The sequence below is a fragment of the Pezoporus wallicus genome, unplaced genomic scaffold (assembly GCF_028554395.1).
Source record: "Pezoporus wallicus isolate ANWC-B61680 ecotype Strahan unplaced genomic scaffold, APGP_CSIRO_Pwel_v1 scaffold_3294, whole genome shotgun sequence".
NCBI lineage: Eukaryota > Metazoa > Chordata > Aves > Psittaciformes > Psittacidae > Pezoporus > Pezoporus wallicus.
Genome location: NW_026635478.1, coordinates 3,858,849 through 3,868,538, shown reverse-complemented (window position 1 = coordinate 3,868,538; position 9,690 = coordinate 3,858,849). Strand labels below are relative to the sequence as shown.

Here is a 9,690-nt window from a genome sequence, read left to right as displayed (position 1 = left end):
GGAGGTGGCACTGCAGAATCCAACTGTAACTTTCTGAGTCAGTCCCTCTAGTATTGCAGAAGCTGTTGCTTTTTTCCATGGAAAACAATGGATTTTGTAAAATACCATGCTTTTTACTTAGCATGTTTGTATTTCCCCCTACAATGTGGCAATATTTTAAAGCAATTTTCCACTAATTCAGTTTGCAGGGTATTTTTGTCTTATGCCCTTAAGAAATCCCTATCTTCTTCTTCAATCTTCATTTTATAAAACATGGGAACATGCCACAAAACCAAATCTGCATGTAAAAAAGTAAATACATAGCCCTTGCACTGCCTTGTGGAAGACATTTTTTTCCTGCAAGAATATATTCCTTTCCCAATAAGCTATCCTCAGCACCCCAACAGCCTCTGTGAGGTCTGTGCGAGATGGCTGTGCAGAGGAATTTGCAGACTTACCTTTGCAGAGGCCCATACACCTCAAGCTGGTAAGACGCAAGAAAGGAGAGCCAGCAGCCCAGCGTGGGCCAGACAAGCGTCCCTCTTGCACTCAGTCTGTACATTGCATTCTGCTCGGGTGTAAGGATGAACTCTCCTCCTCCAACACCAGCCTGAACACTCCATGCAAATACTCAACTAGTCTATTGCAGTTCAGCAGCAGCACCCCCCCACAACACACTTCCCCCCCCCAGCCAAGGTGGTGGGAGCCTGCTCCTTACTCTTCTTCAGTCTGGAGGTGTCTTAGCCAAACTGATTGGGGAAAGTAAACGCTGTCTCAGCTACACATACCTGGGGTTAACAACTATAGCAGTTTTAGAACAACAGATGATTCACAATTGAGTATGTTACAGGTTCTCTTTTTTGTTGTTTTTGGTCAGCCTGGAGAATGCCTACAACTGTCAAAAGCATTTTCTGTATTTGTGGGTGAGTAAGGATGCACATAGCACCTGTGAATGCTCTGTGGTTATAAGCCAGAGTAAGTTATTTTTTACCTTGGTGGCAAGCAGGATTGAGCAGCAAGAGAGCAAACCACTTCTTCAGAGTGAATGAGTGCTGAATAACCTGTTCTTGGAATAACAGCTGCGCATACATTTGCATTCCACTATCTCTTTGTATGCAAAACCTGCTCTGTATGAAACAGGTCTTGAACCTCACGCTGCCCTAATTCCACACCCCACTCTCATTCTCTGTCCCTCTGGACTGGGGTCTCACAAGCCCTTTTGAAGTGTCTACAGCTTGTGCTCTCTGGACCCATCAGCTCTTCCCTCTCCCATTCTCCCTCTCCCAGGAATCTTCAGTTCCCTAACTTCCCTGAAGTCACTGTGCTTTAAGCCTTGTTCACACATATCTTTGGGATTCTTTTTAACTCCTGCCTGTTTCTTCTCAAGTGTCATCCCAGGCAGACTGGCCTGTCCATCTCTTCCAATTCATTGCTTAAATGAGCGTCTGCTGCAGACAAAGACTAAAATAAACTGCAAATCTGTTCATATTTATGGAAGTATAAAGTTTATGTGGTTCTCTATTACCTGTAAATATAAACACTTGGAGATCATTTTCAGCAACTGACTCTTGCTAAAAATCCTTGACAAAGTAATTGGAGACTGCAGTGAAAGCATAAAGTGTAACCCTCCATTCTAATGGCTTTCTATCTAAGGTTCTCTCCTGAGGTACAGATGAATGCCAGTTTTGGATAAAACATCACTGAATCCTCATCGGCCTCCCACAGACTTGAAACTGGAAGAGAGCCGTGGTCCTCTGGCTCTGCGAACACGCAGCACAGCCAAATTCTAACATAAGTAAACCAGTTGCTGTGCATAACACAGCAGCAAACTGCCCGTGCTGTGCACTAACCCTCCTGACTGATACGGAACCGGAGCCGAGGAAGTGGATCCTGGCCGCTGACCCCAGCGTCTCCCAACCCCGGGCGCTCCGCCAGTTCCGGCCGCGTGATTTCCCCCACCGGTGGGCCCCCGGCTCCGCATCCATGGGACCGGAGGAGAGAGCCTCCCGGGCGCGGGGGACGGGACGGCGCAAAGGTGAAGGGGCAAAAGGGAGAGGGGCCGGGGTGGACGCCGTGGGGGCTCCCATGGCGGCAGCAGGGCGAGCAGCCAGCAGCCCCCACCGGAGAGAAGGGCCGAGAGGGGCGCGCCGACGGGGGACTTAAGTGTCCGTGCAGCCGCGGAGCACGGATCGCTCCGCCCGGCTGCTGCCCTGCGGCCTCCCGGGAGCCTCCGGGCCTCTGGAAACGTCCCCCCGGCCGGTGCCGGCCCGGCTCCGAGGGGCTTATCCGGTGGAGGTCCCGCCGTGCACCGGCGCTGGTCACCCTGGTCAGCCCTGGGCGGGCGGAACCCTAGAAGGAGCCGGGCTCCGCGCTGTGAGACCCACCCCAGAAATCCCGGAGGTACCGGGAATCAGCCCCGTGCCAGCATTCCGTGGGGCTCACCCTGTGCGAGAGGCTAGGTAACCCCCTCTGTGTGCTACGGCGCTTCACAGAGAGGGGAGGCTGCCCTGTGCTGGCAGTGGAGTGAGCACCAGTAGGAGGGACCATCCCTCCCTTTGCGGCCTCGCTGGGGCGCCTCATCCCCTGCTATCGCTTACCAAGTTGGATGCAGGACACGGCAGTGGCAAGTTGGTGAGTTCTTCCCGTCTCCACACCCAGACCGCTGGCTCCTGCAAGGGAGATGGGAAGAGAAGAAGACTCTGAAAAGCTATCACTGTGGGATAAGGCTGGATGTTCCTCAGGAGAAGTTTATGGCTCTGCAGCAGACAACTTATTTCTCTTTATGCCATATTTAGGCATCAGGTCAACCTCAGACACTGTTCATATTTATGTTCCATGCTTGCTTCTTTCTTTTTCAGTGCTTTTTGAGTGTCAGAAACTACCTCGCTATTAGGTTAAGGGCTGGATGAGGTAATGAAAATAAAGAGTAATTCAGAGTTCATGTTAGCTAACTAGCTTCATGACACTCTAAATGCCACACAGTTCCTAGTCTCCAGCCCTGCTCCCGGCTGGCTCTCCACAAAGAGTGACTTTTTGGGGAATAACGTCATGTATCCTGGGCTCTGCTCCTCTGTCAGCTGGTTGTGGTTTGGTTTCAGTTTTGGTTTTGGTTGTAATTCCTGACATTTCTCTTTTCAGGTCTGTTCTCAAATATCTGGTTATGGCAAGGTGTTGCTGGAGTCCTTGCTGTTGCTGTCATTTTGATTTTGTGTATTCAGTTTGGTAAGTGTGTAAATCAGTTAAAAGAAAATATAATTAGCCTTAGAAATTACCAGAGTTTTAGGTTTCCAGAGCCTCAAAAGGTTTATTCAGAACTTGCCTCATCTCAAACTTAAATAGATGTCTTGTGATAGACTGTTTAAAATTGTGGGCAGGTGCAACCCTTACAGAAACTATAGTTGTCAGAAATACGTAAGTTGTAGAAGAGTCCTTGGAGGGTACGTTTCTGTCACTTTCTTGGATACTTCTACCAGCCCACCTCTGATCATCACTTTAAAAGTATGTCAGCAACCATAGGGGTGCAGGAGGCAGGGTATATAATTAGTTTGCAGTAATTGTTTCTGCTGGGCAGAAGTAATAATGCTACAATTAGGCTTGGATGATTTTAGATGATGCAGTCAGAAACCACTGCGTCAGAAACCTTTTCCAGTTGTAAGAAATAGGTAGACTGGTTTATGTCTTTTTGCAGTAAACCGTTCTTCAGATTTTCCCATCTGTCCTTCCCTGGAACTCTGTCCATCAGATTGGCTGTATTTCCAGAGAAAATGTTACTACATCTCTGAGAGTGAAGCCAGCTGGAACTCCAGTCAGAGCTTTTGCTCTTTGCACAATGCTTCCCTCTTGGTGATAGAAAATCATCAGGAACTGGTAAGGAAACAAAAGGGGAAAGGGGAGGGGGAGTCCTGGTTTCACCCATCTCACTTCTAGGGAGTTGCACAATGAACCAGTGTGTTCTTCCAGCCTCTTAGTCCCGACCGTTTGAAGGCTGATGCAGAGACCATAACAAGTCACAGCATGCAGAAAGCTGTGTGCCTCCTTTCCCTTCGCACAGCAAACATCAGGTTTCAGCAGTTGATGTTTTAGAAAATGCCTGAGGGTTAATGCCCCAGTTAAATTTGGGGCTGCTCACAGCTGTAAGTACTCACATTGAAGGCAACTATCAGGGTAAACATTGTTGGGTGTCATTTATCTTAATTAGGTTCTTTCTTAGCTAGATAGGTTAATGACAGCTGAGTTTGTAGTTATGTTAGCCTTGACCTTTGGAATTAGGAGATAGTTATCACAGCTTGGAGCATCTGTTTCTGTATTATACTGCCATATTAAGAAAGATTTCACCTAGCACAAAGACCTAAGAATGTATTCTTCCACATCTGTTACAGACCTTGATATTTTTAAGCAGCCTCTCCTTAGGTCAGTCAGGCCTATCACAGACACCAGTATAAAGAGTGTGTTGGGTGCAGATGTCAGTTCTATTGCACACACTGGAGCAAGGATCTTCCTTAACTCATCTCTGCAATGTCTTTCACAAAGCTGGCTGATAATAAAAACTCAATATGATGAAGACATGTCAGCAATGGGGAAATGCATTAGCTGCAAAGGTGTTTATTGTTCTTCGAAAGCTTTCTTGTGGAGAGACACTAAAATGATGCATTTGCAGTTCCACAGGAGTTCTGAATATTCAGAAGCATATTGCATCCTCATAGCTGGCATTTTTGTCACTACAGTATCTGAGTGCTGCTTTGATCCTGTCTCAATTCATTTGATATCTGATCAGTTGTAACTTAGAATCATAGAATAGTTAGGGTTGGAAATGACCTCAAGATCATCTAGTTCCAACCTCCCTGCGATGGGCAGGGACACGTCACAATAAACCATGTCACCCAAGGCTCTGTCCAGCCTGGCCTTGAACACCACCAGGGATGGAGCATTCACAACTTCCTTGGGCAACCCATTCCAGTGCCTTGCCACCCTCACAGTAAAGAACTTCTTCCTTATATCCAATCTAAATGTCCCCTATTTAAGTTTGAACCCATTGCCCTTTGTCCTGTCACTACAGTCACTGATGAAGAGTCCCTCCTCAGCATCCTTGTAGCCCCCCTTCAGATACTGGAAGGCTGCTACAAGGTCTCCACGCAGCCTTCTCTTCTCCAGGCTGAACAGCCCCAACTTTCTCAGCCCGTCTTCATACGGGAGGTGCTCCAGTCCCCTGATCATCCTCGTGGCCCTCCCTCTGGACTTGTTCCAACAGTTCCATGTCCTTTTTAAGTTGAGGACACCAGAACTGCACACAATACTCCAGGTGAGGTCTCCTGAGAGCAGAGTAAAGGGGCAGGATCACCTCCTTCGACCTGCTGGTCACACTCCTTTTGATGCAGCCCAGGATACAGTTGGTTTTTTGGGGTACGAGGGCACACTGAAGCTGGCTCATGTTAAGTTTCTCGTTGGCCAAAAGTTCTTTCAGTGATGTGCATCACAGGAGATCCAGACACTGCAGTACGTTGTAGATTTAATTTTCATTATTGTTTCTTCCAGGAGAAAGGCAGGATCATTGTTTTGCTTTCGAGCCCTGGGTCAAAGGCTGTGTTTTGATAGCTGCACTGAACATACAAAACTATTCTCATATGGGTTTATTTCTGCAGAGTTTTATGATGAAGATAACAAAGCAAGACCCCTGGATTGGACTCTGTAAAAGAAATGAAGAGTTCTTTTGGGTAGATGGGAAAGCATTAGACACTACACTGTAAGTCAATGTTGAGGGGTTTTGCTGGTGATACTAGATTATAGGGGAGTAAGGAAGGATAACTAAATCCTTGAAAGAAAGAACTGTAGTGATGTTGAAGGGATGACTATGGAGAGAGCATGGAATACAAAAAAGATTTCACTTAGCATTGTTAAAACTAAACCAAATGAATGTTAGAATCTAAATTTGTGATGCCAGGTTCAGAAGCAACAAAGGAACCACCAAGATAGCAAAGCGATGAGGAGGAAGAATTACAGTAATACAAATTCCTCATTATAGAATACATTTTGCAAAAGTGCAAACCTACATGCAACCTGCACGAGGTTTATAGCTAATTATTTGGGAGGCTTTTAAGATGTTTTCCTGCTTCCTATAGGATGTGTCTACAGAAAAGGCTGCTGGAGGGAAAGGTGAAGCTGTGAATTTATGTTACATGAGCTGCTCTGTGGTCATGGCCCTGTCTTCTATCCCACCAATGGCAGGCCTGGGGAGGTTTGGTCCTCCTCCCAGTGGCTGTCCCATCTTCTCAGAGATTGCCGCTTCTTGTCCTGGGCGGCTGCTGGCAGGAGATGGTAGAATTACCGGTGGCAGTAATAAGCATTGAGATTTCAAAAGCCTGAAATTAACTTAAAAAGTGGAAAATTTAAATACTTTTAAGTTTGTGACAAGACTAGTGGTATGTGACTGTATTCAGTCCATTTCCAAGACTTGAGGGCTTGATCTGATAAAGACCTTACACATTTAATGTGAGATGTGAGCAACACCTAGGCATCTCAAGTTGAAAATTGTAGCCTTTCCTACTCTTGCTTATCCCCTGCCTGTGATACAGACATCCACTGAGGCTTTCATTTTCAGTGATGAAGTTCACATTCTTGGACTTCTGCTTCTGTGCTTGCCTCAGAATCCCCCTTCCATCTTTAGAAAGGCAAACATTTTAATGTCTAAGCTCAGTTGCTGCTGCTGTTACGTTAACACTGGCGGGGTTTGTCTCTTGGCTTTTCCAGAGACCACAGTAGTTTGGTTGCACTATTCACAGAATACTGTCACACTTGGTTTGAGAACAGAAATGGCAAAGAAGACCCTTACCCCTTATACAGGGACACCTACAGTGTGGAAATTGAATTTTGCTTCCTGTTTTCCACCACCCTCTTAACCATAGTACAATGTTCAGTTCTGAGGAAGAGGGAAATGAGAGAAGCATTTGTTTCCCAGCTTGTATTGGGATGTTTTAGCTGTATAAAAGGATGTGGAAGTCAAAGGTGGAGCCAGTCTTGATAGGACAGCGTCCTTGAGAAGGGCAAACCTGAATTCCAGTCTCTGCAATACGGGCATATTTGACATTAAGCGACCACTAGACAAGATGGGGGAGTACTGCAAGTCCTAGATTTTGTATTCTGGTGGCCAGGTCCCATTAGAAAAAGATGATCTTAGTGGTGTTCTCTTCAAAGCACAAGCTACCATCCTGTGATGCCTTGACTATGGTAAATCAGGCTTTGTACAAAGAGAACCTGTGATCCTGAAGTTCTCTTTGCTTTATTGCATTACTTGATTGTGGGTGTCAAAGTAATTGTCTTTCATTCTCTTATACAGGATTGAAGTAAAAGGCTCTGGAAACTGTGCCTATCTTGAATCCAAAGGAGTCTCGGCTTCTGGATGTTATTTAACCAGGAAGTGGGTCTGTAGTTTGAATATTGGCTTATCAGGATAAAGGGGGATGAAGCTACCACACCTGATACTTGGTGCTCTGATGTCTGCACAGACTATGTCTATACTCTGGAACCTGGGAACACATCTCAGCTCCTGCTTGTAGGTGAATGGCTTTTCTGGTAGCCAGAATTCTGCACCCATGGAGGAAGCCTCTGTTGTTTAAACGTAACCATTTAAAAGGCTTCAGCATCTTGATAAGCCATTTCATTGCCCCATTTTTCTAGCTACCACTCATCCTGTAGGTGCCTTTTGATGTGTTATCAGTATTTCTTCCATTAACTCTTCTCTTGTAGGATCAGGAGCAACTGCTCTTTTCCTTTTTGTTGTGCAGTCGGAGGTGTTTGTTCTGCATTTTCCTTAGCCAACCTCTGTGTGCAGGGATGGGTTGTGAAGTGTGGGTCTGCCTGAAATTCTGCAGTGCCTCTCAGATACAGGGTGATGCAGAAATGAGCACTGTTGGTTTGGACAGGATCATTGCAGATTCTGCTCTCCCAGTTTGATGAGGTGCATCTTGTGTGACTCTGCATTATATTGTGTTTTGTTAATGTTATTTTACATTAATCTTGCTAAATTAGCTTGACAGTATTAACACTGTGGGATTTATGTAGCTGCACTACATAACCTGAGGTTCTCCTTCCCACAGCAAAAAGAAAAGTCAGGATAGATAAGAGTATTCACCTGAGCATCTGCATGGATGGGGAAGAAGTTTGAGTTGAAACAGTAATAGTGAAGCTGCAGGCATTAATGTTGTAAAGTTAGCTATAGTTTTCAGTGCAAATAGGCGAAGTCATGAGTAAGGAATAAAAGAATTAACAGCAAAGGATGAATAAGAGAATTGAGAGAAAAGGATGTTCCTCCGCGGCTTTCTCATGGCCTGTGCCTGTCTGAGCACGAGGGTGGACAATCTATTTTCTGGAAGAACAGTAAGTGTTTTCTTCTGTGTGCATATTGTTTTCAGCAGCAACATCCCATGCTGTTGAATTGCTATGAGCCTTAAAGGAACTGAGGCACAATCCCGCTGAACCCTGTCCACTCGTGTCTAGCAGGTAACCTGAAGATTTAAAGTGCACTTTGACCCAGAGGAAGCAAAGCAGCTGGTTTTCCTGGAAGGACTACTCCTATCGGGTATCTAGAGAAGGAAAAAATGGGAAATTCACGTGTAAAGCAGGGCAAAAGAGCTTCCTTGCTCGGCATAAAGTCCGGACTGTTGTTTTTCTTGTGATGTGGATGCTATGGAGAGGACTATGGGCTCTGTGGGACTTCTTGAAGGAGCAAGTGGAGCAATTTTTGGAGTAGCCACTAGAGTGCACTGTAGTTCCAGAAAAGGGAAGCTAATTGCGTCTTCTCGATTGCTGAGAATGTAAAACTGCACCATGTTTGACAGCTCATTTGATGTATGTTTGTTCGTTGGGTTTTCTTGTCCTATTTGTCATTATTTTTGCCTTTACTGTGTTTTTATGCAGATTTAATTTCTGTTTACTTTTGTTCAGCATCTTGTTTATGGCTTCGTTATTTTCTGTGGCAATGGGACCTTGCTGTAACAGGACCATGCAGTATGGTTATTGTTAACAACTGACTTTACTATGGTTATTTATATCTGAGCACTAATTTTGCTGAGCTACCCTTTTAATAATTGCTTATATTCTTTATAGGCACAGTAACAGGACTCTATGGTCTGAACAGCCTAATAATCTATGTGTTAATTTATATGTAACTAGTTGGGGAGGTGTTATTCTGCAATCCTTTTAACTTAACTAGCTCTGAAGGATATGGTATGTGCAATAGTCCTGAAAAGGTACTTACTAAATATCTTTACAGAGCCTCTGAATTACAGTGGTTTGTGTCTTAGTATGGTGCCATTAACAGTATTTTTTTAGCTCAGGTACCATATGGGGGAAAAGAAAATCACCAGACTAAAGCAAAAAAGTTCAGGTTTTGAATATGAAAAGATCTTCAGTCATAATGTTGGCATTAACAGGAGACAAGACATTTCACCCAAAGAAGAGAGCATCTTACTTTCTAACGCTTCTGACACACTTTCATGTTTCAGAATGTGTCAGACTTTTAACAAAAGCATGTAACTGAAATGCTGAAGTACTCCTGTGGAAACTGTGCTGAAATGTACATAGAGAAACGCACAAACTACAGTAACCTTGGAGGGAAAGGTGGAATTTTCTGCGTTTGTTCTTGTAAGGTTTTCTAAATATTTGCATTAGGGGCATACTAGAGGTACATTTCACAGAATCAGTGGAAATCGTAAGGGA

General features: G+C 44.9%; 1 protein-coding gene across 3 annotated transcripts; it reads left to right on the top strand.

Annotated features, from left to right (window-relative positions):
* The first annotated feature begins 1,904 nt into the window (after positions 1 to 1,904).
* LOC130608159 (C-type lectin domain family 2 member L-like) lies at positions 1,905 to 9,254 on the top strand. Of its 3 annotated transcripts, XM_057425905.1 has the most exons (6): positions 1,905 to 2,014; positions 3,118 to 3,201; positions 3,668 to 3,846; positions 5,619 to 5,719; positions 7,310 to 7,394; positions 8,473 to 9,254. In XM_057425905.1, exons 1-6 carry the CDS (start codon positions 1,963 to 1,965, stop codon positions 8,479 to 8,481), a joined length of 510 nt encoding a protein of 169 aa, XP_057281888.1. In that variant the 5' UTR covers positions 1,905 to 1,962; the 3' UTR covers positions 8,482 to 9,254. The 3 variants fall into 3 exon arrangements, with proteins under 3 accessions (XP_057281888.1, XP_057281881.1, XP_057281898.1); XM_057425898.1 differs by having other exon boundaries at positions 7,310 to 9,254; XM_057425915.1 differs by lacking the exon at positions 1,905 to 2,014 and adding an exon at positions 2,399 to 2,606 and having other exon boundaries at positions 7,310 to 9,254.
* The last annotated feature ends 436 nt before the right edge of the window (positions 9,255 to 9,690 follow it).

Excerpts from the sequence above, each read along its gene's own strand:
- LOC130608159 (XM_057425898.1), top strand. The coding sequence starts at position 1,963 with ATGGGACCGGAGGAGAGAGCCTCCCGGGCGCGGGGGACGGGACGGCGC. Across the intron at positions 2,015-3,117 it reads GGGGACGGGACGGCGCAAAG|GTCTGTTCTCAAATATCTGG; the intron begins GTGAAGGGGCAA and ends TTCTCTTTTCAG. Across the intron at positions 5,720-7,309 it reads AAAGCATTAGACACTACACT|GATTGAAGTAAAAGGCTCTG; the intron begins GTAAGTCAATGT and ends TCTCTTATACAG.